The sequence below is a fragment of the Oryctolagus cuniculus genome, chromosome 21 (assembly GCF_051225735.1).
Source record: "Oryctolagus cuniculus isolate XC-2025 breed Fujian yellow rabbit chromosome 21, ASM5122573v1, whole genome shotgun sequence".
Classification (NCBI taxonomy): Eukaryota; Metazoa; Chordata; class Mammalia; order Lagomorpha; family Leporidae; genus Oryctolagus; species Oryctolagus cuniculus.
In genome coordinates, this window is record NC_142887.1 from 6,613,183 (window position 1) to 6,641,132 (window position 27,950).

General features: G+C 60.3%; 1 protein-coding gene across 3 annotated transcripts in view; it reads left to right on the forward strand.

Moving 5' to 3' along the window:
* The window catches only part of TMEM132D (transmembrane protein 132D), a 479,768-nt gene that overhangs the window by 131,258 nt on the left and 320,560 nt on the right, over positions 1-27,950 (forward strand). For 2 of the 3 annotated variants that reach the window (XM_002723061.6, XM_070065752.2), the window contains exon 2: positions 4,154-5,042. The exons of the other annotated variant lie outside the window; for it this stretch is intronic. In XM_002723061.6, the coding sequence (XP_002723107.4) occupies positions 4,154-5,042 (889 nt within the window). The remainder of the gene's footprint in view (positions 1-4,153; positions 5,043-27,950) is intronic. 3 annotated transcript variants of the gene reach the window in all.

Genomic DNA, 27,950 nt, shown 5'->3' on the forward strand with positions numbered 1-27,950 from the left:
GGCCAGCACGGGGACCCCCCAGCTGCCTTTGCTAGCATCCAGCAGTCGCCCCTGGTCCCTGGCCTGCAGCCCCTCCCCCATCCCCAGACCCAACCTGTGACACTCACTCCACCTGGCCCTGCCACATCACAGGGATGCGTTAGACTCCTGGTTGGCTGGGGTCGGTTCCCCCTCTCCAATGTGTAACTGAATCCCACCAGGAAGTCCTCTGGCGTGTCACGTGCTGTTCACGTGCCGTTCACGTGCCGTTCTCGTGTGGTGACTGGGATGAGTGTCTCCAGGAGCCAGTCCTCAGCCTGCACGGTGACCACAGACGATGGCCCTCTGTGGAGTGTGCGTGAGCCCAGGAAATCTCTACCGTCACTGACACACGTGTGTTGATGTATCTATAAAACCATGCACTGCGCACACGTGTTTATCCGTGGGGGGTGTGGGTAAGGTTACTCTGACAGAGGTATTTCAAAAGGCTTCTGGAAAAATAGAATTGAAGATGTATTTATGTTGGTGCAAAAAGCTTTTAAAATCCACGGGCTTGGATTCAGGGATTTAAAGGTGTTTTGTGCCAAGCTGAATGTCACTTGTCTGATACCTTCCAGAAGAATCCTCGTACGTCTGCAAAGCGGTGGGGACGGTGGGAAGGGGCTGTGGAACCGAGCGGGAGTTGTGCTTCCTGCTCTTACCTCGTGTGCGAGGCTGATAAGTCGTGCTTAGACCGCAGGGCGCTGCTGGGTCGGGAGGGAGGGGCGGCTGACGTGCAGGCAGGTGTGGACAGACCTCGTCCTGAGAGGCAGGGGTGGCTGGACGTGGGGAGCGTGTCCTGGTGGGCTCTGTGTCCTGAGGGAAGAGCAAGGCAGCAGCCGAGGCCCTTGATGGGTGACAGGCTTGGCACATGGCAGGCTCGGCGTGTGGCAGGCTCGGTGCGTGGCAGGCTCGGCGCGTGGCAGGCTCGGCAGGTGGCAGGCTCGGCGTGTGGCAGGCTCGACTCGTGGCAGGCTCAGTGCGTGGCAGGCCCGGCCCCTCCTGCTGCACTTTGCCGGGCAGCCCTTGGTGCGGAGTGCGGGAGCAAGCACGTGGCGTGAGCTCTGGACGTTTTTATCTCATTTTACTGGAAAGGCAGATGGAGACGGAGCTCCCCCACCCCCGTGTCTGCTCCCCAAATGCCCACAGCAGCCAGGACCGGGCCAGGCTGGAGCCAGGAACCCGGAACTCAGCGAGGTGGCCCCTGTGGGTGGCAGGGGCCTAAGCCCCATCGCCATGACCGCAGCCTCCCAGGGTGTGCAGCAGCAGGAAGCTGCATGTGCGGGGTGTGTGTGTGTGTGTGTGCCCCGAGGGCGGCTTCCCCGCTGAGCCGCAGGCCCACGCCAGCACACAGAGGGGCAGATTCCAGGCGCACGCACGGACAGGGCATCTGTGAAGGGGACCCGAGAGGCCGCTGTCCTCACGTGACGATCGGGGGACCTCGGCTCGCCTGTCTTCCCTGGGTACAGCAGGGGGTCCAGGCCGTGACCTGAGCACGTGTCCTAGCTGCACAGTAGGCGCGTGTCCCCACGTAGCAGGGCTCAGATGTCCAGCGGACCTCAGTGTCCAGCCCTGATGCTTAACCATCGGCATCTGTGTGGCTTTGGCCACTTTTGGAGGGATGGCGAGCTGACGTGGGGCGGGCAGTGAGATGCCCGTTCAACCCTCAGGGGCACCGCTAACCAGCGCCGCTCTCTGAGGACCCTCCGCAAGGAGAGACCCCGTCCCCAGTGCCCACTGTGAGAGGACAGGACGGGGGTGCTGATCACGGGGGCGCGGCGGTGGTGGGGGCCGGGGAAACCCTGTGGCGGAAACAGACTCTGCTGTTCCTACACACAGGCACTGTCCGTGTGTCGTGCTCGTGTGGTTGTTGGCCTGGTGTTCACCGAGTGGCTGGCATTTGCCAGGTGCTCCCCTGAAGACGAGGGGGCAGAAGGCCCACGCCTGCTCCACTCCTGGCTGGAGCCCCCCAGGGCGGGCGGGGTTGGGTCAGAGCGCCAGGTCCTGTGACGGGGGACACAGGGGAGAGCGGCACAGGAGGAGGGAACGGAACCCACGAAGACGCGGTCGGGCGAAGCGGCCCTGAGAAAGGACGGCAGGAGGCGGCTGGGGCGACTCGGGCAGCCGTCAGGAAGCAGGGACTCGCGGCCACCCGTGTGCTCGTGGGTGGGCTCCCGCGTGAAGAGCCAGGAGCAGAGAAATTAGAGAAGGAGACAGCAGGAGTGGTCTCCAGGGGGCCACGTGGGCAGCCGCTGCAGGGCCTCCCATTGCAGCTCCGGCATGCGGGTTATGCAAAGGAAATGCACATAGGGTGAGCCCTGGGGAGCCTGCGGCTCACCTCGCACTGCACAGGCCTTGCTCTTAGCCCAGGCTGGTCGGGGAGGGGCGGGGCGGGCGGGGCCCAGAGCTCTCCACTCAGCCCTTGCGTGGGAGCAGCTTCACAGCCGGCAGAGTGGGCCCCGGTCCTCTGGTCAGCCACCTCCTCCTGCAGAGAGGTCGCACATGGCCTCGCAGGCCACAGGGGAGAAAGGAACGAAAAGGCAATTATTTCTATTTCCAAGCAAAAAATGGGTGAAATTGTATGAGAGGTCTTTGGAAAGCTCACGGAAATGAATGTTTTGCAAAAATGAGCATAGATTTCTTTATAAAAAAGGTTTCAGTATGAAAGGCAGAGGGACACACGCATGCACGGAGAGATGGCTTCCTCCCCAGACGCCCGTAGCACACAGGGTTGAGCCACAAGAACCACGGCCAGGAGCCAGGAGTTCCATCCGGGTCTCCCACATGGGAGGCAGGAACCTATGTGCTTGAATTCTCTGCCACCTCCCAGGCTCATTAGCAGGAAGTGGAGGAGCCGGGCCTTGAACTGGTGCTCTAACATGGGATGCAGGTGCACCCGGTGGAGGCTCAACCCCGGCCCATGACGCTCACCCCGGGAGCATAGATTTGAAGACACTTCTGCGGTGAGATGAGCCCACCCTTTAACTGTTCCCCACGGACTCTGCGAGGTGCTGTGTGTGCAAGCCAGAGGCGGGCCCGGCTCCGAGTGTTTGGGGCTCCCACCTGCTCACCCTGTGCAGCCCGGTCTGGAGCAGAGAGCACACACTTGTGTGGCCTCACCTGGTCCCACCGACAGGCCAGCAGTGCAGCGAGGGCCACGGGGGCTCCGATGGCAGGAGAACCAGGACAGCGACATGCAGGGCCTGGCAGACCGCCGGGGCTCGGCCTGCGATGCTAGCGGTCGGGAGCCACTCAGATTGGCTCTGAGTCCCATGGGCTGTGTGCTCGCATCACAGGACCTCTGTTTGCTTTCAGATAACCTTGTGGATTGTTTTTCTGCCTTAGAGAGAGGCGGACTCAGGACAAGAAAGCGTCCTCCAGTCACTGGGATTCGTAGCTGTGCCGGGTGTGGATACTGACAGTAGGCGCTGTCCTGGGTTCCTGGGTTTGTAGGGTCCAGTGTGCACAAGGGGCGTGGAGCATGTGCCTCACTCACGTGACCGGGCGTGATGTGGTCAGTCCCACCCGTCTATTTCTGGAATGCTCTTTCCGGGACAACCCCAGTCCCTCCCCTCTGGCTCTCGGCTTAGCCCGGGGGTGAACCGCGTGCGTGGTTTCTGCTGCCCTCTCAGTCAGCGTGCACCTGGGCCGCTCGCCGTCCCCCTGGGCAGCGTGTCCCTTGACTGAGTGTGTGCAGGGTGCAGGATGGTGCTGTGGCTGGAAGACAGCAGGAAGCGCTGGCGGGGGAGGTTACCCCTGCCTCCAGCCGCAGGCTGTCCGGCTCCCCCTCCGTGGCGCTGGAGTCTCCAGCATGTGCTAATCTTTGCTTTTTACAAAGAGAGACCACGACCCCCACAGGGTGATTTTACTACTGGTTGAATTTCAGAAGCGTTGTTTGGTTTGAATTTCTTTACTTGCACACTCGGCTTCCACGAGTGCACGTGGTACTGGTTTTATGTCAGTGGCATTCGTGTCTTTTCAAACAAGCAGGTGAACACCCGGCGAGCTGGTTGAGTGAGAAATGCGGGCTAGAGAGAGGCGTCCTTGGCACGGCGGAGGGGCAGTCGGCCGGGACGGGGTGCCCTGCTGGCGGCGCCGGAGGCACTAACCCTGCGCTCCGATTCCCTCCCGACAGTGACCGAGAGCCGGGGCATCCTGGAGAGCATCCAGAGGTTCTCGCTGCTGCCCACCTACCTGCCCGTGACCTACCACGTGGACCACGCGGACGTCTCCTTCTTCCTGAAGGAGGCCGACCAGGATGTCATGCGCAACTCCAGCCTGCAGTCCCGCGTGGAGTCCTTCCTCGTGTACAAGTCCAGGAGGCTGCCGGTGCTCAGCGCCAGCTACGGGCCCTTCTCCGTGGAGCGCGTGGTGCCCCAGGACCTGCTGCTGCCCTCCAACCCCTTCCGATTCACCAGCGCCTTCTCCCTGAACTGGAAGCTGAACGCCTTCGTCCTGAGGGACAGGATCGACCTGAGCCGGCCGCAGGTGCAGGTCCTGTTCCACGTCGCAGGCCGGGACTGGCGCGAGCCCCGGGCCGGGGAGAGGCTGCCGTGCCTGCGGCTCTTTGCCTTCCGGGAGACCCGCGAGGTGCGGGCCGGCTGCCGGCTGGCGGGGCCGCTGGGGCTGTGTGTGGCGGAGCTGGAGCTGCCGCCCAGCTGGTTCAGTCCGCCCACGGTAGTGGCGGGCAGGCGGCGACCAGGGGATCCGGCCGAGGGCAGCCCTGTAGAGCTGTACTACACCATGCAGCCTGTGGACGCGCAGGGCAACTGTGCCAGGCAGGACTCGAGGAGACATGGCGAGCCGTGGGCAGGCCACGGCGACATGGACGAGTCCGGGCCGCCCCCACACAGGATCGGGAGTGTCTTCCTCTACCAGACACGGGGCCCACCCCCCCTGCGGGAGCTGCGCCTGGACAGCAACGTGGCCATTCATTACACGCCGAAGACCGTCAGGCAGGGCGACGTGCTCACCTTCCCCGTGTCCGTCTCCAGGAACTCCACCCAGGGGGACTTCACGCTGAGGTAAGTCAGCTCACATGTGTCCAAGTGTGCCTTGCGACCGCAGCTGGGCTGCTGCATCGGGAGAGGCGTCCGTCTCCACAGGAGGGCTGGTCCTCATGCAGTAGGAGTGGTCATCAGTAGGACTGGTCATCACACAGTAGGGCTGCTTGCCATGCAGTAGGAGTGGTCATCGGTAGGACTGGTCATCACGCAGTAGGGCTGGTCGTCACACAGGAGGGGTGGCTGTCACACAGTGGAGTGGTCATCGGTAGGACTGGTCGTCATGCAGGAGGGCTGGTCGTCACACAGTAGGGGTGGCTGTCACACAGTGGAGTGGTCATCAGTAGGACTGGTCATCACACAGTAGGGCTGCTTGCCACGCAGAAGGAGTGGTCATCGGTAGGACTGGTCGTCACGCAGGAGGGCTGGTCATCACACAGTAGGGGTGGCTGTCACACAGTGGAGCGGTCATCAGTAGGACTGGTCATCACACAAGAGGGCTGGCCATCACGCAGTAGGGCTGGTCGTCACATAGGAGGGTGGGCTGTCACGCAGCAGGAGAGGCCATCGGGTCGGACTGGTCGTCACACAGGAGGGCTGGCCATCACGCAGTAGGGCTGGTCGTCACATAGGAGGGTGGGCTGTCACGCAGCAGGAGAGGCCATCGGGTCAGACTGGTCGTCACACAGGAGGGCTGGCCTTCACCTCGCTGTGAGTCTGTCTTCACTTAGTACAGAGAGCTGTTGGGTCTTCCTGGGTTGGCCTTGCACTTGGGGAAGTCTTGTTCCTCACGGATGTTCCAGGCCGGGCGGCGTGCCGCCGTGGACGCCTCTGGCTTTGGCTCGGCTGTCATCAGTGGGGTTGGGGCCGCTGGGGCCGTCCCGCGGCGCCCCCTCTGAGTTGGCCCGTGGTGGCCACGGCTGAGGCTGCGCGGGAGATGGCAGCAGTCGCGGGGAGGGTGGCGGCTGTGGCTCTGCCAGCTCGGAGCTGTTCCCGACGTAGGATCTAAGTATAACGTGCCAGCAGCCTCAGCGTTACCATTCCGTTTCTCCCTGGAAATAGAAGCCGCGGCTCAAAAATAAGTGAGCACAGTGTGAGAGGGGCGCACGGTGCGTTTGCTGAGTGCCTTATGTAAGACGGTTCTGGCGACCAGGCGTTTAAACGGCTCCATGTGCTTTGGAAAGAAATGCGGGTGGGCCGTCTGCGGCAGGATGGCGAGGGCGCCGCTGGCCTGAGCCTGGCCGCGTGGTTGTTCAGGGGCTGTGTTGGGTTTGGCACGGGGGGCGTGGTGGCGCGTGCTCTCTGGCGTGTTGCTGGCTGGCCCCACGTGTCCGGAGGGGGCTGCACACTCTGAACTGGACTTGCCCTGCCATGAAAGGCACTTGAACCCTGGACGTGGGGGTGTGCTCCCCGAGACGTGCTGTCTGCGGGACCTCAGAGCTCCTCGGCCCCCAGCCCCTGTCTCTCGTGCCCCTTGGTCGGGGCTCAGGCTGCGGGGTCTGCCCTTGTGTTGGGGGAACGTCCAATGCGGCACTCTGGCCTTCTCCCTGAGGTTGTATTCCTTGTGACGTGGTCTCGGGAGTTCCTCTTGTGTGAGTTAGGGACAGTCGCGGATGGCTGTGAGGGCTGGGCTGAACGTGGCGGAGTTGTGTGACGAGGACGTTGGGCTTGGTTTGGTGTGTGTTGGGGGCAGCCACAGAGCTTCAGGGTGCGCAGACGCGGCTGTGGGGTGCAGGCTTCGGAAGTGTCCTTTCGGTCCCTCTTGGTCAGGGGCCTCTCCGGGCTCGCCCAGCAGTGGTCCCCCAGCTTCTGCAGTTGTAGGCACTGCTCTCTGTGCGGACAGCTGCCTGTGCCATGAAGGATTTGGCTGAGGGAGATGGAAGGTTTGTTCTCTGTGGTTCGGGCTTTCCAGCTACTGATTGCATGTTTCCTGGACCAGGGTTGGATCCAACATCCCCAGAGCGTTGCCTATCGGGACATGCCGTCCACTTCCACCCCTTGTGTGCTTGCAGGCTGTTGTGCACACACAACTGTGCCTGTTGCACTCCACACACTGTTGCGCACACACAACTGTGCCTGTTGCACGCCACACAGGGCCACGGGCTCCGGAAGGCAGGCTTCTCTTTGGCCATCTGCACCAAAACCCAGAGAAATTCTGCTGCCTCTGCAGCGCTTTGGGGGCCAAACCTTGCCAAGTTCCAACTCAAACACATTCGAAACATCTGGATTTGGTCAGCCATTTATAGGAAGATGGGAAGATAACGGATGTATAGCCAAAGTCTACTCATCATATTGGGAATGTCTATGAAAAAGAACAGTTTCCACATAGGGGGATGGTGAAATAAACATTTCACAGTGTGTGTTTAACTTGGTGAGATGCCGTGCCCTCTGGTTGCTTTAATAATGTGCTTCCCGCAAACGTAAAGTACTCTAATTATGAATGAGTCTGCTTGCAAAACCAGCCAGGGGCAAACTTGAACCTGGTGATGTTACTGGTCATTCGTCTGAATTCCCATAATTAGAAAATAATTCAACCGTACATCTTAAATGAAGTCAGTTTGATGCTCATTTAGCATCGATTCCAAATATTTAGCACCGGCCATCTGCTGTCAATGGCTCTGGAGTCTTCAGCCCATGCCCTTGGGGCCTCCCCGGCAGCCCCGCTCTCCGCAGACGTTCCGTGTTCACAGGGCAGCGCGGCGCAGCGGTGGGCTCGGCTTTTGTAGGTCAGGTGCCGGCAGGGCGTCCCTCACTGCCTGCTGGATGGCCGAGGTGGAGAGAGCCCTGCGGGAACTGCCAGGCCCGGGAGGGAGCAGGTCCCGTTCCTGAGTGGGGCAGCGCCGCCGCGCCTGGCGTTCTTTGTCGATGGTTGACCTGCGGCCTCCCAGATGGCCCCCGGTGCCTAGGAGGTTGGCCCCTGTCCTGGGGACCAGTGTTGTGGCACAGAGGAAAGATTGCTCTGTGTGTGCGCACATGTGCGTGTGTGCACATGTGTGTTCACATGCGTGTACACGTGTGTGTTCGAGTGTGTGCATTGTGCACCTGTGTGCATGTGTTCATGTGTGTATGCGTGTGCTTGTGTGTTCACATGTGTGTACACATGTGTGTGCATGTGTTCGCGTGTGTGCGTGTGTTCGCGTGTGTGTGCATGACTCACCCTTTGAGAAAAGAGCACCCGGTGGGCCCCTTTGTTATCTTACAAACGCGATCTCTGCTGCGCTTGTCTTCTGAAGCCGGCGTCCTCAGGGGGAGAAGAGCCAGCGCTTTCATTCCTCGGGCTCTGAGGTCCCTTTGAAATGCAGCAGTGTTTTCCTTCAAACCCCGGGGGACGCGGGGACCCTTCTTCCGCATCGGCCCCCTCGGCTCCTGTGCGGTTCCCTCCCCGGTGGACAGCGAGTTCAGAAGCGTCCTGGGCTCTCCTGATCCGGTCACGGGAGGACGTGGGCTCTCTCTTCCACATGTGCACCTGCTCCTCTTCCCCACAGCACCAGTCTCAGAGGGACTCTGCTCTTAGACCTGAGTAGGAGGTTGGAGCCAAATATCTGCATACATTGGCTCGGTTGTCTGACAGCCCAGAAAGCTCAGGAGGCCGGCCTGGGACATGGACCAGAGGGCGGGAGGCCGGCCTGGGACACATAACAGAGTGCAGGAGGACAGCCTAGAACAGGGACCAGAGGGCGGGAGGCCTGGGACATGGGCCAGAGGGCGGGAGGCCTGGGACATGGACCAGAGGGCGGGAGGCTGGGACATGGACCAGAGGGCGGGAGGCCTGGGACATGGGCCGCAGTGTGGGTGCGAGGGGACTGTCTCGCAGGAAGGGGCTCTGCGTCTGCTGAAGGAGGAGTGGGCAGAACGCGGCCTGCGGGGTGCACATCCCCCGCGCAGGTCTCTGAGGCTGCAGACGCCCAGCACCTGAGACCCGGCCGAGCACCTGGCGACTGCACGGTGACCAAACTGAAGAGCAGCTCCTACGTCCATTTCAAAAACTGTTATTTTTGCACAAAAATATGCATCCTGCAGTTCCACTTTCCATGAACTTTAAAAAGTTATATTTTTGAAAGGTAGAGAGGCAGGCAGAGCTGTCTCCTCCACTGGTTCGCTTCTCAAACGCCCACAACAGCCAGGGCTGGGCCAGCCAGAAGCCAGGAGCTCCACCCAGGTCTCCCACGTGGGTGGCAGGGACCCGAGCTCTGCCTCCCCGGGTGGGGTGGAGAACAGGGCCGGCACTCAAGCGCGGGCGTCTGATTTGGGACGCAGACGTCGCGAGGGGCGGCTTCCCCTCTGCACCAGTGCCTGCCCCGAGTCCCACGGGCTCTTTGCAGGCCCTGTAGGTTGGGGATGGGATGCGAGTCCTTGACTTTAGCTCCTTGTGAAGGTGACGGAATTGGCATTGACGTGCCCCCAACAGTCCCCTGCCCCCTTTTCTGAGTATCCACTGGGGATGGCACTCACCTAGGGCTGCGTGAGCCTTGGCTGTGACGTCAGAGTGGACGCTGCCCTCCGTTACATCACAGAGGGCAGCATCCACTCTGTCACGGAGGGCGGCTGGTGAGGGCAGCGTCCACTCTGACATCACCAGCCTCCCTCTGTGACGTCAGAGTGGACGCTGCCTTGCCAGGAGTCTGAGGGGAGCCAACGAGCGACGCCAGGTGTGGCCAGCTGTGTCCAGGGCGGCCTGTGAGGAGTGGTTTTCTCTTCTTTCCAAGATCACCCTCTCGGAAGCTGACAGGAGGCCGGGGAGAGGAGCTCCCGGCCCATCTGATGGGGGAGCTGCTGGAGGCAGAGGGAAGCAGGGCCTCCCGCCGTTCCCCAGGAAGCAGAGGGGCAGGTGGCAGGTCCCGCAGGAAGCAGCGTCCAGGAAACAGCCAGGGAGGGGCCCGAGTGTGGGGGCAGAGGGCGCCCCTTTCTGTGTGGGACCTGGCTTTGCTGGGAGTGAAGCCTTCAGCTGGGGGAGGGTCTCCTCCATCCCTGGGGTCCATTCTGGTGTCGTCACGGGACAGGGGGAGTCGGCGTGGCCTCTGTTTCACGGTTACTGCAGGAGCGGGCCCGTGGCAGGCTTGTGTGGGACCTGCTGTTCCTCGTGGTCTTTGGCCCGAGCCGCTCCCTGTTGTCGATGTCCAGGCTCCGCCCCTTGGACTGACCCTGGTCACCCTACACTGCCGGCCCACCCTCTGTTGTGTTCCCTTGGTTGATTTTTGTGTTTCTCTGTGTCCGGCTGAGTGCGATGGAGGCCAGTGAGTTCTGGCCTGCAGATCTCAATCAGCAAGAACGGCCCGGCGCTGGGCGACGAGGGCCCGGCGCTGGGCGACGAGGGCCCGGCTCTGTCGTCTCCGAGTTCGACCTCCCTGCCTGCCCCAGCCTGTGCACGGCTGTACTCTGGGCTGGCGAGGGACGGGAGGCGTGGAAGATTCTGGAACGTGGGGCAAGGAGGGAGGGCTGGGCTGGTGCTGCGTGTCCCCCGGGTGTGTGGGATCCGCAGAGACCCCACCCTGTAGCCAGGGAGGCCTCAGAGCCTCTCCCTGTGCGTGGGTGCTCAGCTTCTCTGTGGGCTGCCCTGAGCGGCTCCCGTGGACAGACACATCGCCCGCCGTGGGGAGTGCGGTCACGGTGAACAACGCCCACGCCTCCTGACGTCTGTGCCGGGCATGGTTGTCAGCCCCTCACTCTGTGACGGTTTCGATCCTCAGATGAGCCCTGGTCGGTGGAGGGCACTTCAGAGGACAAGCCTGCGGAACCCAGAGCTTAAACAACTGACCGGAGGCCCGCAGCTTATGAGCGCTTCTGATTCAAAACTGGAGAACTCAGTGTGACATACGCCCGGGGCCGCGTGCTGGAAAGCCCATCTCCGTAGCTGCGAGATGCAGGCACAGACGCGCCCAATCCCGTTTTAAAAAAACCCGAGGAGATTGAGTTTCTTAAAATACTGCCGTTCCGCAGCTCGTGTCTGCTAGTGCTGCGCTTCTGTCGGAGCGAGACGCGCTGGCCCAGCCCGGGGCTGGAGCCGGCAGGGTGCGCACGTGGTGTCTGCATGGGGGCGGAGCCTCTGAAGGTTACTGACTTGGAAGGGGTGGACTTCCACCCGTTGGTTCACTCCCTAAATGACCTTAATAGCCAGGGCTGGGCCAGGTTGAAGCCAGGAGCCTGGAGCCCCACCCGGGTCTCCCACGTGGGGGCAGGGGCCCCAGCACTGCGGGGCTTGCTGGCTTGGGGTTCACTTAACTCGAGAGTCATCGTGATGCTGGGAGGTTATTAAGTCTGTACCTTCTCACTGGGTGCCCCTGGAGAGGTGCAGAAACATGAGTATCCATGTGTGACATCACACTTGCTAGAGACGCTCTACATTTCCCAAGTTTTCCTCATAGTAAGACTTGTTACCAGTTCCACACCTCTGGCCCTACTGGAGAGGAAGAAAATGGCAAAAAGCCAGCTAAGAAATGGATCTTTGTACACAATTTCAGATTTCACAGAGGTCACGGGATTGCGAAAGGTGCCACGCACTTTACTCAGTCCACGGAGGTAGATGCAGTTTCAGCGTTGATCGGTGCTCAGAGTGCACTCTGTGCGCTGGGTCTCTGAGCTCCATGTGTGACTTGTGGTCACAGGACATCTCCGTGGACAATGGCCATGCCGACGCCACAGGTGGCTCACGTCACTGTCTTGGACAGCGTGGCCCTGGGGAGCCGTGGTGATGATTAGCTGTGGCTAATCAGTCTAAGGGCTCTAATCATGGAATGAAGGGAAAAATCAGCGCGACTTAAAATATGTTGATGAGTTGATCAATTATTCACAGGATGCCTCGGGCGTGATGTCATGTGCCTGGCAGCTACATGAGTTCTTCAATCGTCATAGACCTGTGGAATCGCCCAGTGCCCAGCAGTGCTAGGCGCCTGCGGCTCCTCTGCAGAGTGGGCATCGCGTCCGTGTTCTCCGAGTCCAGTGGTTGCCCCGTGTTTATGAATCCGGGACATCTTCATGGGGCTGAGAGCCTTAACCCCTGAGGCGCACAGGCGGCCATGCTGGGAGGTGTGCACGGGGCAGGGGGAGCCGGCGCAGGAGGGGCGGCGCTTCTCTGAGCTGTCTGCAGAGGTCAGCACGCAGGAGTTGGCCCTGGCTACAGAATGCCCGAGGCAGGTAACTCCCTGCAGAAGGGAGGTCCGCTTAGCTCAGGCTCTAGTCCGAGGCTGCGGGATGGTGGGTGAGGGCCTCCTGGCTGGCAGCGTCCACGTGCTGGGAGCCGGGCAGTGGCATCTGGCATCTGTGGCTCGCGCTGAGGAAGTCCCTGCGGTTCAGGCGTGAGGCTCCCCGATGACCCGACCGGGTCCCCGTCGCCCAAGGGCTCTGCTCTAAACGTGGGACGTGGGCCGGGTTTCTGCTATTTTGCTGCCTCGTGGTAGGGTTTACATTTCCACCCGGGGACCCTCGGGGGACCTGGAACGGGGCTGGCCCGTGGCAGGACAGGAAGTGAGTACTGCAGCTCTGTGGGCCTGCCTGGGTGGCTCTGTGCTGTGTAGAGAGCACGGCCCGAGAACATGCACAAGCCAGTGGGGGTGGCTGTGCCCCTGACGCTGTGTGTGGCCAGCCCCTGCAGGTGCACGCTCCTGTGGCTTTAGGTGGGAAATGACTTTGAGGCCCTCGCTGAGGGAGTGCAGCTTTAATTATTTACTAGTGTGTTTGGTTGTACTGTGGAGAAGTTCTCAGTTGTCAGATGTGTACAGTGATTCTGTGACTCTTAATAGCTTTTTTAGTTTTAATAATTTACTCGAAAGGCAGAGAGGGAGGGAGGGAGGGAGGGAGAGAGAGAGAGAGAAGGGAAAGGGGGCATCTCCCACCTGCTGGTTCACCCTCCAAGTGGCCAGGAGCTCCACCTGGGTCTCCCAAGTGGGTTGCAGGTGCACTTGGACCCGCACCATCTTCTGCTTTCCCAGGCTCATTAGCGGGAAGAGCAGCTGGGACTTAAACCGGAACTCCAGTACGGGATGCCGGCATCCGAAGGGCCGGCTTAGCCCTCTGTGCCACGGCGTAGGCTGGGTTCACCTGGCAGCCGTCACCTGTCCGACAGGACTGGGAGTCAAGCCGGGGCCTGGAGGCCGAGCGGTCAGAGGAGTGGACGAGCCCTGGGGCCAGCCGAGAAGGCTGCAGGCAGAAAACAGTGGCATGGGTTGACGTGGTGGCCCTGTGTGGCTCGAGTGCACCCAGCGACTGTATCGTGCGGGGCCTGGCCGGCCTCTCTCTCCAGTACAGCTGCCCACGTCTACAGGCTCTGATGAGGCTGTTTTCAGCAGCCACACAAAACAGAATTTAGGAGCCTTCGGTTCCAGGAGGGAGACTCCGGATCTGCTGTTGGTGCTGTCAGGGACGGTCATGAAATCTGTGCTCACCCCTCTCCCCATAGCGGCGCCTTCACACAGACCTGCATGCCCCCCACCCCTGCAGCCAGCGCCCGCCTCCCCACCCCCACCCCAGCACCCCATCCTGGTTCTCACAGCCAGCGCCCACCTCCCACCCCACCCCAGCACCCCCATCCCAGTCCCCACAGCCAGCACCCACCTCCCACCCCCCCAGCACCCCATCCTGGTCCTCACAGCCAGCGCCCACCTCCCACCACCCCAGCACCCCATCCTGGTTCTCACAGCCAGTGCCCACATCCCACCCCCACCCCCAGCACCCCCATCTGGTCCTCACAGCCAGTGCCCACCTCCCACCCCCACCGCCAGCACCCCAATCCTGGTCCTCACAGCCAGTGCCCACCTCCCACCCCTGCCCCCAGCACCCCATCCCAGTCCCCATAGCCAGAACCCTACACCCCTCCCCCCGCAGCCAGCACCCCTCCCCCCGCAGCCAGCGCTCCCCCCATCCTGGTCCCCGTAGCCAGCACCCCACACCCCACACCCCACCCCCACAACCAGCGCCCCACCCCTGCGGCCTCTGGGTGTCCTGAGTCCCCGGCTTCTCCTGGCTTTCCGTGGTCAGAGCCGTGGTCAGATGCCCTCTGGGGGCGTTCTGCTCCGGCTGGGACAGCGCCTAGAGCCACCAGGTGCGCCCGGAGCACGGAGCGTGGGAGAGTGGACTCCGAGTGCGGGGGCTGTGCTGGGCCTAAATTGACTTTCCAGACTCTTGCCTTTGACTTGGAGACAAGGTCTGTTACGGGAAGGCTAAGCCAAAACGTAATATTTTGGGTTCTTGCCATCTACTTAGATAAGAATTCTAAGCACCGGCTCAAACGTGCAACGTGGTGGTTACACTTTATTTAGAGATACACGGGGCGTGAGTGGTTTATGAGGGGAGGGGGCAAGCAGGGCGAAGGGCGAGCTCCAGGGCTGGAGTCTGCAGCGGGAGGCACTGCCCAGGCTCTCCAGGCCTCTTAGTCCCTCCCGAGGGGGAGTGGTTACATAGTCTGATTGACAGGTGGGTGGGTGCAGGGTGATCAGGAAGGGGGCAACAGCCTGTGGCCTCCAGCTCACAAACCTAAGCCTACCTGAGCTTCCTAGTTGGCCCCGCCCAAAGCAAAAGCCCAGTCCTCGGGTCCTCAGCATGGGGACCGTGGGCTCCACCTGGTGAAGTCGAGGGAAACCTCCGGGCTGCTGGAGGCACGGTGGAGGGTTGCACGGCTGGAAAGAGGTTTTCAAAGGGGTGGAGGAAGAGCCCCCAGCGGCTCAGGTGCCCTGAGGCAAGGAGGCAGGAGGGGCCCCCGCGGCGGAGCCCTCCGGGTCCTGGAAGGTCCCGTGAGGGAGAGGTCAGAGCGGCCGGTGACCCTCCGCTCCACCCCAGGCAGGCTGAGTCCCAGCTGTGCTCAAGCCTCAGCATGAGCCTGACCAGCCTGAGTGTCCACGTGTGAGCCTGCGTGGAGGGTGGACCAGGGACTGACGGCTCCCACCCGTGGGTGATGTGTGGAGGATGGACCAGGGGTGATGCGTGAACGATGGACCCGGGAGTGACGGCTTCCACCCGTGGGTGATGAGTGGAGGATGGACCAGGCAGTGACGGCTTCCACCCGCGGGTGATGCGTGGAGGATGGACCAGGGACTGACGGCTCCCACCCGTGGGTGATGTGTGGAGGATGGACCAGGGGTGATGCGTGAACGATGGACCCGGGAGTGACGGCTTCCACCCGTGGGTGATGCGTGGAGGATGGACCAGGGGTGATGCGTGGAGGATGGACCAGGGACTGACGGCTTCCACCCGTGGGTGATGCATGGAGGATGGACCAGGGGTGATGCGTGGAGGATGGACCAGGGACTGACGGCTTCCACCCGTGGGTGATGCATGGAGGATGGACCAGGGGTGATGCGTGGAGGATGGACCCGGGAGTGACGGCTTCCACCCGTGGGTGATGCATGGAGGATGGACCAGGGGTGATGCGTGGAGGATGGACCAGGGACTGACGGCTTCCACCAGTGGGTGATGCATGGAGGATGGACCAGGGGTGATGTGTGGAGGATGGACCAGGGACTGATGGCTTCCATCCGTGGGTGATGTGTGGAGGGTGGACCAGGGACTGACAGCTTCCACCCGTGGGTGATGCCCAGAGGATGGACCAGGGACTGACAGCTTCCACCCGCGGGTGATGCGTGGAGGGTGGACCAGGGACTGACGGCTTCCACCCGTGGGTGATGCCCAGAGGATGGACCAGGGAGTGACGGCTTCCATCCGTGGATAAACCTGTGATAAAAACAGCACCAGAACCTCTGCCGAGGGTGTTCCCATCTATTCAGAATATCACGAAATCCCGAGACCAAGACTAGGTCACGAGTTCACTTTCCAGTGAATTTTGGAGATGAGACACAGATTTGAATATAACTGAGAAACTTACCGGGTCATTTAAGTGGGGAGGGAATCAGGTTGACATTAAAAATGGTAATTTTGGTTAAATAAAAAGCCTAAGAATAAAAGCAGCGGGGGTGTGGCAGCGTCACCTGCAGTAGCGGGGGCAGGTCGTGTGCAGCGGAGTCACCGCCGCCTCGGCGCGGGGCCGAGTCTCTGTGTTCCCAGCTCCGGCTGAGAAACGGCTGTGGCTGGGACTACACCACGTGGATGCTGGGGACTGCGGGGCTGCGGCTTGTGCCAGACGTCGCCAACCTCATTCTCACTGAGCATTCGTGGGCGCACCTGCCCTGTCACCGTCAGAGCCACCGTCACTGTCAGGGCCGCCTTTGCCCTAGATCTCGACGCGCTCTTCAGGTGTCAAAATGGAGGGAAAACCATGCTGAGTCAAGGTGGGCGAGACTCGGATCAGACTTGAAACCGAGCGATTCCCTGTCCCCGTCACTCGTCCCACCTGGGGATGTCGGGCACAGCCAGGCCACAGGCGTTAGGACCGAAGCTGAGCTGGACCCGTGACGTCTGCAGCTGTCTCGTTGCCGTCCCCGCCTTCCAGGGCAGAGGCAACACGCGTGGGCTGGGATGCACGGTTTCAGGCTTGGCTGCTGCTGGGGTGAAGACGCAGGGCGGGGAACTGATGGCCGCTGATGCTCCCTGCCCCGGGATGACCCTCCGCGCCCTCCGCTCCGTTGTGTGTTTACTTGTGTGATGTGAGGAGTGAGCGTCATGGAGATCAGCAGAGACAAATCACAGACGTCACCGTCGTGTTTCCAAGGACAAAGGGGAAGAGGAGGAAAGGCAGAGCGCCCCGTGTGGCTGCTGCAGACCTCGGCGGAGCCGTGTTTTCCAGGCCAATGGTGGAGACTCCAATTTAAGTGTGCAGCCGCCGGGGCGGCCCACGGAGGCAGGGCTTCTGCCGCTGGCCCTGACCTGCAGGCGTGCTTGCTTCTCTGGTCACACGTGCGGCGTGTGCATGTGCGTGGTAGCATGTAAGTGTGTGCATGTGTGTTAGCGTGTAGGTATGCACATGTATGTGTTAGCATGTAAGCGTGTGCATGTGCGTGGTAGCAACATGGAGACGCCAGGGGTGACTGTTAGAGTCGCTGAGTTTGCCGAGAAGCTCAGACACTTCAGTGAGGGCGCTAAGACTCTTACACAAACTCGCTTTTAGTTCCCCAAAGCAGCCTGAGGTTCTTCAATAAGAGAATTGCCAGGCGGAGATCAGTGGATTGCAGTTATTTATTGTTGCAGTCTCATTGGTGGTAATGAAACTATAAAGCACGTTTCAGGAGAGGCAGAATCTTTCTTAAAAAACTTTCCTGTGCAGCCCCGAGAATACTAAAAAGGCGAGAACGATCCTGCTTTCCCATGAACGGGAATGCTTTAACATACATTTCTAAGTACAGTCTTGGAGCTCTGATTGCCAAGGCTTGATTCCCCTCGTCTCTGGAGTTTCAGACGTGAGGTGACTGATGGCGCGCCGTCATCGGGTTCACTTGGGAGATGGAGGCTCCAGACGGCTCAGTAAATTCAGAGCTCTGGGACAAACGCGATTCCTCGCTGGCCGATTTCTTAAGCACCTACTGCATACCAGGCATGGCGCTGCTTGTGGGGAGGGGCTCAGCGCCTATGAGCGAGTCGTGGACTTTGACGGCCTCAGGAACGGGGCGGGGGGCAGGGCGCAGGCTGGACAGTCCATGTTCACAGAGGCAGGGGAGCCTCAGAACAGCTCCAGGCCTCCTTGGAACCTGATCTCGGGGGGCGGGGGTCGGTTTTAAGTTCAATGTTAATGTTGATCTGCTGACTCAGAGGTAAACCAAGTCTCAGTCGTTTTTGGTTGACTGCTTTGGGCTGAGCGTTTGTCGGGTCGGGCGCCTGCTTGCTTTCCGTGGCTGCGTGGTTCCCCAGCAGGAAAATGCACAATGTGGGAGCCGCGGCCGGGCGCGGCCGGAACCTGAGGACGGGTGGTTGCAGAGGTGGGCCTTGATGGTGCAGGGCCCCCCGGGGCTGTGGGGCCCCTCCCTGGGAGCATGGGTGTCATTCAAATGCGCTCAAATTCCCGGAGAGCAGATCCAGTGAGTCCGGCGGGGGAAGGCTCAGTGCGTGGGTGGGGAGGGTGTCACCGCAGGCCCAGAAGTAAAACCGCGTGGAGTCGACATTGCCAAGCCCCGACAGACTCTGCCCGTGTGTCTGTCTGTCCCCGGGGGGAAGCCCCAGGCCTGCCAGGAGTCCCCGGATCACTCTGGCCTGCGCGTCTCCAACGTTTGCCTGATTTGGACAAAGAGCGAGCGTTGGTTTATGCTGATTCCTGGGTGTGAGCAGCTGAGAGTCCTCCCTGAGACTCAGCGGCTACAGGGCTTTGGGAACTCTGCGCCGGGCTGACGTTCCACACGTGCCCGTGGCTGGTGCCTGGCACACACGTGTCAGGAAGCTGCAGGGAAGCCCGTCCACCGCTGTCCTGAGTGGCGTCAGGCGAGTTTGCTGCTTCACGTGGAGCTCAGGTGGGGGCTCGGTTAAAATGCGAGGAGTGATGGAAACAGAATTTTAGTTAGAAACCAAGCTCTGTGTTTCCCTCAGGCGGGACCAAAGTGAGTCCAATGGGTCTAGCGCTGTGGCGTAGCCGGTAAAGCCGCCACCCGCAGTGCCAGCATCCCATATGGGCGCCGATTGGACTCCTGGCTGCTCTACTTTTTTTTTTTTTTTTTTGACAGGCAGAGTGGACAGTGAGAGAGAGAGACAGAGAGAAAGGTCTTCCTTTGCCGTTGGTTCACCCTCCAATGGCCGCCGGCGCACCACACTGATCCGATGGCAGGAGCCAAGTGCTTCTCCTGGTCTCCCATGGGGTGCAGGGCCCAAGCACTTGGGCCATCCTCCACTGCACTCCCGGGCCACAGCAGAGAGCTGGCCTGGAAGAGGGGCAACTGGGACAGAATCCGGCGCCCCAACCGGGACTAGAACCTGGTGTGCCGACGCTGCAAGGCAGAGGATTAGCCTAGTGAGCCGCAGCACCGGCTGCTCCACTTCTGATCCAACTCTCTGCTATGGCCTGGGAAAGCAGTGGAAGATGGCCCAAGTCCTTGGGTCCCTGCACCCACGTGGGAGACTCGGAAGAGGGTCCTGGCTTCGCATCAGTGCAGCTCCGGCAGTTGTGGCCAACTGGGGAGTGAACCAGCGAATAGAGGACCTCTCTCTTTCTCTCTCTCTGCCTCTCTGTAACTCTGGCTCCCAAATAAATAAACCAATCCCAAAGATGGGATCCAGGTGAGCAGGAAGAGGAAGGGCCCGGGTTGTGGGCAGGTCTCGAACGTGGCCGGGTCTCGTCGGAGCTGAGCCTTGTGTCTCCCGAGTGTCGCTGCTGCCTAACAGGCTCAGTGAGCGCCTGAGGCCCAGTCCTGCCGTCACACCTGCTCTGCGTTCGGTCCTGGACACGGAGTCACCACGGAGGTCAGCGAGTCCGGTTACACCGTGGGCAAGCCTTCCCGAGTGGCAGGATTCTACCCCCGACTGTGGTCCTCAACGCCCCCTCGTCCGCCTTTCCTGAGTCAGCACCAGGCCCGTGTAGCTACTCCCTGGGCAGAGTGCACTTTTGATGTTTGTCGTGGTTTCCTGCTGTAAACAATGCTGCAGTGAACATCTCATCTCGGATTGAAAGAGGACGCGGTACATTTGAGGATGTGCCAAATTTTTCAGGATATGGGAGTTAGTCCTGTGTACAACCCATTAAGAAGGGATTTTTAAAAATATTCCACATAGAAGAAGGTGAGAAATTTGACTCTGCTTGTTTTTCCTTAGCATAATGTCCTCTGCTTGCAGCACGTTGTCACGGATGTGTGGACGGAATCCCGCAGTGTGAATGTGTCACCTTCTCGTCACTTGTGTCAGTGGGCACCGGTGTTGGTTCCCTGCCTGGCGTGGGCGACGTGCAGTGCACTCTTAACAACAGTGTGTTTTACCTTCCAAAATTGCAGATGTTCACCACACACAAAAAATGAAGAGCTGGATATGTTAATTAGCCAGATTTAATTATTCTGTGCTGTTGAATATTTAACATCTCTTCATACCCCTCAAATACATACAACTGTAAATTGTCAATTCCAATAAAAAATTTAAAAAGTGGAAGGCAGAGGAAAACCCAGGGCCGGGCCTCCTCCCTCCGGTGTCAGGTGACTCCTGGATTCACAGAGTGATGGGTGCCTCGGGGCAGACTTGACCAGCAGGGTCCTGCTCTGTCTCCCTGTGGCCTCTGGCCGGCTGTGAGGTGTCAGGGCGGGTCCCCCGTTACAGGAAGTCGGAGGGTAGCCCCTGGTGTGAGAGGGGCCTCTTTGGAGAGGAACACAGCAGCCTCAGGGCAGCCCAGTGCTCACACCGCAAAGCCCTGCCCAGACCCTGACAAGTTTCAGGTGGGCTCGGCCCTTCCCCCAGGGGCAGCTCCCGGGGGATTCATCTGTCCTCCTCCCCCACACTGAGTGGGACATCCGGCCTGACAGTGTCCAGCAGTAAAGCATTGCACCCCTCCCCCACGGCAGGCACCCTAGGGGTGAGCTGCTTCTGCCCTGAGCCAGAACCTGGGGGAATTCTGATTACACCCAGCAAACCCTTTGTCCTGAAGAGGAGGCATGGGCAGGACTGGACCTGTTCCCTTAGAAGGCCAGCCTGAATGCAGCGGGGCACCCCCAGCCCCACTGCAGCGGGCACCCCCAGCCCCAGTGCAGCAGGCCACCCTCTCCCAGGTTCCGTCTGCACAGGTTCTGTTTGACTGATTCCCTGCTCCCATTAAACCTTGTTCTTTCATCTCATGCCTGAACTCCTTCTCACGCAAAGCCCAGAACCCCAGACACCTCTGCTGACACCTCTGCTGTCATTGTCCCCTCCCGCCCTCCCCTGCTCTGGGAGAGAGCCTGCTGCTCCCGTGGGAGTGTGGGGAGCGGGACTGGGCTGTGCAGAGAATTCTCCTCCAGTGTGTGCCACGTGCCGTCGCTGTGACGTGCAGCCTCGGTTCCTGATCCACACTGAATCCATTTCTCCTCAGACTCTGGGCTGCCCTCCGTGACGGCCGACCCCGGCTCCGCCCTGGGAGAGGTCTGCCTGACCATTCCGGATGGCGTGTGGGGTTTTGTGCAGAGCTGCGGGGTCCCGGCATGCTGGCATGGAGGCGCCTACAGAGGAGGCAGCCTGTGGCCGGCCCCGGGGAGCAGGCCTTGAGGTCAGCGGCTCTGGGCCACCCACCCCGCAGCGCTGCCGTCTGGGAGATGGGAACAAAGCCAACAGCATCTCCGCGTTCTGGCCTGAGGTGGGAGCTCAGGACGCCGACGCCGTGAGCTTGCCCTGCGCTCCGCCGGTGCCACTTTGGTTCCTCCCTGGAACCGTGGGCCTCACGGCAGCTGCGGGCTCAGGCCAGCGGCTCTGCTCGGTGTTGCAAATCCTCACTCAGCCTGTCGAGGCAGGTGAGCCCTGGCTTCTGTGTGTTTATTTTTCCCAAGATCGAGCAATGTATTTTGAAAGCGACACAGAGAGGAAGGGAGGGACAGAGAGAGAGAGAGGTCTTCCATCTGCTGGTTCACTCCCTAGATGGCTGCAACAGCCAGTGCTGGGCCACCTCCCACTGCTTTCCCAGGCCTTTCGCAGGCAGTGGAGCAACCGGGACAGGAACTGGCTCCCTAGGGGACACCGGCGGCACAGACAGGCTGCCTGACCTGCTAGGCTGTGATGTGAGCCCCCCTTTTGATCACTCTTAGAGCAGGTGGAGAGGCCCCATTTTCTGTCCTGCCCGGTCCGGTGTCTGCTGACCCTGGGATGAGTTTCCAGTTCCGTCGCCTCCAGGTCTGGCTGCCCTCAGCTCCGAACGGAAACCACTTCACCCGGCGTCCCCCTCTGCTTTGTCTCAACACACACGGGCTGCATACCCTGCACGTTCCAACAGGGAGTGCTTGGGAGTCGGACGTGGACGGCACACATCTTCCTGCTGAGACGACGGGCGTAAGGCGGGGCTCCCCAGCCTACCAGCACCCTGACGGGGGTCCACGCAGGGACCGTGTGCACACTCCCGTCTGTCTGTTCTGCACCCGCTGCGCCACTTTCTAACAATGCGAGCAACTTTCCAGCATATAGGGGCCAACACCCGCTCCGCACAAACCCCAAATAAGACAAACTGAGACGATTGTACGGGGGCCAACTCCCGCTCCGCACAAACCCCAAATAAGACAAACTGAGACGATTGTACGGGGGCCAGCTCTGTGCGAAAAGCTGCCGCCTGCAGTGCCGGCATCCCATACGGGTGCCGGTTCAAGTCCCGGCTGCTCCACTTCTGATCCAGCTCCCTGCTAATGGCCTGGGAAAGCAGCAGAAGATGACCAAGTGCTTGGGCCCTGCACCCATGTGGGAGACCTGCAAGGAGCTCTGGGCCTTGGTCTGGCCCAGCTCTGGCTGGTGTGGCCATCTGGGGTCTGGGGGTGAACAGTGGAGGGAGGTAAATACTCTCTGCCCTCTCTCCGTCTCCCTCTTTCTATATAACTCCTTCAAATAAATGCTTTTTTAAAAAAAGAGTGTACTTCTGCCAGATGTCTATTTTATTCTCAAATTCAACTCAGTGTGTTGATGCTTTTAGATACTAAGCACAAGCCAGCCTCTCCGTGTGGTGCCCGCCGACACCCAGCAGTGCCCCCGCCCTGCCCCGGCCGCACGGGGGGAGGCCGTCTTGTGCAGGTCTCTGTGTGGAGCTTCTGGGCATTTGCGGCTCTTCAGGGTCATCTCTACTTACTTGTTAGAGAGGCAGAGAGAGCAAGACCTCCCACCCATTGGTTCCCACCCCTCACGTCCCAGAACGTCCCAGGTGGTCCCAGTGCCAGAGTCAGGAACTCAGCCCGGGGCTCCTGTGGGGGGTCCTGGTTGTCTGAGGGATCAGGGCTGCCTCCGGGGTCTGCATTAATGGGAAGTGGGGGTCAGGAGCTGGAGATGAGAACTGGACCCAGGTGCTCTGAACGGCCCGCGTCTTAACTGCCGTCCTAACCCCCGGGCTCAGCATCCACCCCCTACCCCAAGGATGGGTTTCGATTGTACAACATTTTTATTCTTTAGTTGTTATCTGTAGGACCTGCTCTTAAAGTCAAATACAACAGCAAGGATAAAGCAGTAGGGACGGCAGCACACGCGTTCTCCGTGGAGAATGCAGAGGTGGAGATGGGGGGGGCTCCTGGGGGGAGCTGGAGCACATTTTCTGGAGGAAACCTTTGGGCTGAGCTTTGGAGGAGCCACCTGGGACACATTGGCGCAGCCTCCCTCTGTCAGTGCAGGGCTGGGAGCTACGGGGCGTACGTGGTGAGCAGAAACCACCGAAATGCGCACACACTTACAGTGCTGGTGATGCCGCCGAGTAGCATTAGCACCTTGAAGAGCCAGACGGGCAGCTCCCCAGCGGTGGAGGTGTTGGAGGAAAGGGGAGGAGGGGGAGGGGAGGGAGGGGTGGGGGAGGGGTGCAGCGGCACGTGGTGAGAGCCCAGGGCTGGGCAGAGATGGGTTTGACTGGGCAGGGGAAGGGAGGGAGAGGGGGACACAGGCAGAGATGAGACACAGAACTGGGGAAGCCAAGAGGAAACAGAGGTGCCAGAGAAACGTGGGCCGAGGGAGAGGCGTGAGGGGAGCAGAGACGGAGACACACGGACGAAGGCGAGAGAAGGGAGAGAGGGAGTCTGTGTGGATGGACGTGGGGGCCGCAGCACGTGGAGATGTGGGGTGTCGGGCAGTTTGGCTTTGTTCTAAAAACAGTAGGGAGCCCACGGAGACCCCAGGAGGAGACAGGGGGTTGATAGAGGTGACAGGGGCAGGGGAGGGAATGGGGGCAGAGAAGGGGACGGGGGCAGGGGAGGGGAGGGGACGGGGGTAGAGAAGGGGGCAGGGGCAGAGGAGGGAGCAGGGGCAGAGGAGGGAGCAGGGGCAGAGGAGGGGGCAGGGGCAGAGGAGGGGGCAGGGCAGAGGAAGGGATGGGGGCAGGGGGGGACAGGGCAGAGGAGGGCAGGGGCAGAGGCGTCACGGTATACAGATTGCTTTGCCCTCGTGCGGTTGCTCGGTCCAGTTCTCAGCGTGTTCTACAAGGCAGAGGCCAGGTTTGCCTCTTCACAGCTGAATCCCCGGGACAGCAGCGTTCCTGGCACAAAGTAGGTGCTTTGTGTGTTTTGTCAAAGGCAGGAGAAGTCCAGGAGTGGCGAAGTCAGCCCCTCCACCTCATGGATACTTGGTCTGTGGAGTAGCCCCCTTCTCTGCTGAGACACCTGGCTGTCACGGTGCAGGGCTGTCTGTGGGCCAGGCCCTCCTGTCTACCTGTCCTTTAAGCTCAGCGTGTGACTTCCCCGTGAGGTAGACCACGGCTGACTCCTCCATCAGACTTTCCTGAACCGATGGAGGCTGACGTTCTCAGTCATGCTCCTGCCATGTTGCCCTCAGAGCAGGTTAAGTATCCCTGTTAAATACTCCTGGTGAACCCCAGGACGCGTCAAGGATCCCCGTTAAATACTCCTGGGTACTATCTCACTCGCCTTTCTGCTTAAGTTTATCAAAAATACGAAGAGTAGCCCTAATGACTGTTCCGCTGAACTCCCCAGTGGTAACGTGCTATCCCTCCTTTCATCAGGAAGACTTTGACAGAGATCATTTTTGTTCCTTTGAAGCGGTGTCTTGGTTTCTGCCTTGGTACCGAGGGGCCCGGGGACGGTCTGCACGTCGGCAGAGTGCGGGTGTGCCGGAGGTGGCAGTGGATTTTATTTGGGTGTGGCAACATCGCGGCTCTAACGCACCCTCCGGGCCTGAGCCTCTCACACCCCAGCCGCGGGCATTAATGCCTCCTTTCGACCTTCCGACTGCCGAAACAAGCGTTGTTGAGTGCAGCGCGCAGGACGGCGACAGGGAAACCAGGCGATCAGAACAGGGAGATTCCTAACAGGGCCTGTCAGCGTTAGCAAGGCGTTCGCCCCTTCTCTCCTAACACAGGCAGGGTTGTGCAAGTGGTGTGCGCGTACTGGTGAGCCTGCTAATGTAGGCTTCCCTCCAAAGTGGACTGAAATGTGGTTCAGCGTGATATTCTTAATTTCCGAGTAATCAGGCATCGTTTCCTGTTGTGTGAAGGCAGAAGCAAGCAGGTTAGCATGAAGTACCGAAGCCTGCAGCCTCTGCTCCTGGAATCTTCCTCCAGGAGTGCCGGGAGCCCGGCCCCGCCGAGCCCCAGGGAGCCGTGCACACAGCACCGTGCCACGTTTTATTTAGTCAGTGGTTCTCCAAATCAATGGGCTGTGGAGTTTTTTCATTTTCAGCTTAACACCGATTAGATTTCCATTAAGAACAGGCGTTCCAGGACTCAGCTAGAAAAACAGCCGTGAGCTGGGGAGTGCGTGCCAGCCGTGTGCTGTGCACACCGCCCTGAGTTCTAGACCGTGAACTGTGCACACCGCCCTGAGTTCTAGACCATGAACTGTGCACACCGCCCTGAGTTCTAGACCGTGAACTGTGCACACTGCCCTGAGTTCTAGACCATGAACTGTGCACACCGCCCTGAGTTCTAGACCGTGAACTGTGCACACTGCCCTGAGTTCTAGACCATGAAACTGTGCACACTGCCCTGAATTCTAGACCATGAACTGTGCACACTGCCCTGAGTTCTAGACTGTGAGTTGGGGAGTGCATGACAGCTGTGTGCTGTGCACACCGTCCTGAGTTCTAAACCATGAACTGTGCACACCGCCCTGAGTTCTAGACCATGAACTGAGCACACTGCCCTGAGTTCTAGACCCTTCAGCCTCACTCTGAAGAGGACTCCTGCAACTCTGTTCAACCACGCTGTCAGCTCTAAGTGTCCCAGCTGGGACTGCAGCCCCTCGTCTGACATCAGCGCAGCTGCACAGGGGCAGCGGCTGAGAACGCTCCAGCAGGTGTAAGGTCCTGGAAGGTGCTGCCTGTGTGTGGTGCGGCCACGGTGCAGGGCCCCTGGCACCACCTGGTCTCCCACAAGCCTCCCCAGCACCGCGGGTCCCGCCCACACTGTGGAAGGCACGGTGCTTGCTTTGCTGCTGTGTTGTCTGAAGCAGCCGCAGCAGCTGGGCAAACGACGCCCCCAGAGCAGGGCTCCATGCTGGGGAGGCCAAAGCCAGCGAGCCTGCCATCAGTAGGCGGGACTTGGTCAGGGCCCCCGGAGCAGGGCTCCATGCTGGGGAGTCCGAGGCTGGCGAGCCTGCCATCAGTAGGCGGGACTTGGTCAGGGCCCCCGGAGCAGGGCTCCATGCTGGGGAGTCCGAGGCTGGCGAGCCTGCCATCAGTAGGCGGGACTTGGTCAGGGCCCCCGGAGCAGGGCTCCGTGCTGGGGAGGCCAAGGCCAGTGAGCCTGCCATCAGTAGGCGGGACTTGGTCAGGGCCCCCCAGAGCAGGGCTCCGTGCTGGGGAGTCCGAGGCTGGCGAGCCTGCCATCAGTAGGCGGGACTTGGTCAGGGCCCCCGGAGCAGGGCTCCAGGCTGGAGAGCCCGAGGCCGGCGAGCCTGCCATCAGTATGCAGGACTTGGTCAGAAGGACTTTAGGTTTCTGTGCCAGCACCTCGGGGCACTGAGATGACAGTGTGGAGTACAGGTGCCAAGAGGGGGAAAATGAGCAATTTTTAAAGAGGGAAAATGGGCAGAAGGAATCTATGCCATTTGATGTGGGAAACATGATTTTGTGTCTTTCTTCAGACTTTAAAAAACGTTAGGTATCTACGGGATAAGTTGACGATTTTCATAAGAATGGCTACATAGTATCTGGACAACGGAAAGGCTGCAGAAACGAGTCTGAATCCCAAAACAAAAAGAGACAGAGGTGAGAGCAGGCCCCTGGGACACGGAGACTCCATGAGTGACGGCTGGGAGTGGCCAGGCGTGTAAGACGTTGCCCTGCCCAGCAGATGGTCCCCGCCCGTCGGGGGCCGACATGAAGGCACCCGTGATGATCGCCTGTGTCGTGAGCTGTAGAACAGCGCAGACTTCCGTGCAATGCAGACACAGCGGCTGGGGCGCTCAGTGGCGCCGTGCGGGTCCCACATGGCGGCTGGGGCGCCCAGTGGCGCCGTGCGGGTCCCGTGTGCCCTCCAGGCGCCTTCTCACTTTGTGCTGCTCCGCGTCCTGGGAGGCTGTGCTGGAAGGGGCTGACCGCTGGGCTCCCCTGCTCTGTTAGGGGGCTCTGAGACAGTGGGAGCAGTGAGTGCTCTCCCCTCTTGACTGGCCGGGTGGCCATGCCTACGTTGCTGCCTGGCCATCTCTGCACTTAGCTGCTGTGGTCATGTCCTGCTGGTCTCCTGGAGCTCTGCTGACCACGCCCTCCCCATGATCCTCTGGGGCCTCCCCAGCGTCCTTGGGTTTCTCCATCTTGAACAACTCTTCTCAAGCCTTCCATTTTTTTCCTGCCAGATCCCTGAAGGGCACCTTGACCCCTGAATCCATTCTTAAAGAGAAACGTTGGCCTTGGGCCCCTCAAAGACACAGCATGGGGGCCGGTGCTGTGGCACAGTAGGTTAATCTTTCACCAGCGGCGCCGGCATCCCGTATGGGTGCTGGTTGGAGTCTAGGCTGCTCTACTTCCTATCCAGCTCTCTGCTCTGACCTGGGAAAGCAGTGGAAGGTGGCCCAAGTGCTTGGGCCCCTGCACCCACGTGGGAGACCTGGAAAAAGCTCCTGGCTCTTGGCTTCAGATTGGCGCAGCTCCGGCCTTTGTGGCCATCTGGGGAGTGAACCAGTGGATGGAAGACCTCTCTCTCTGCCTCTCCCTCTCACTGTCTGTATCTCTCTCTCAAATAAATAAATGAAATCTTAAAAAAAAAAAAAAAGACACAGCATGAAATAGTGCAGAAATGTGAGCTCCCATCTGAGGAAATGAAGGGACACTGTGGGCGCGTGTCTGAGACTCCGGGGTAAGGCGTGAGGCTTGGGGCCCAGTCGTCCGCTCAGCGCTTCCAGCCAGGGCTTCCTGCTCTGAGCACGGCCCCGTCAACACCCTGTGCTGGGTGGGGTGGAGACACGCAGGCGTGTGCTGTGCCTGTCCTGGCTTTTACGAAACCCGGAATCCAATCAGAGAGAAACGCTAAAACCATTAAGATGCTACATGAAA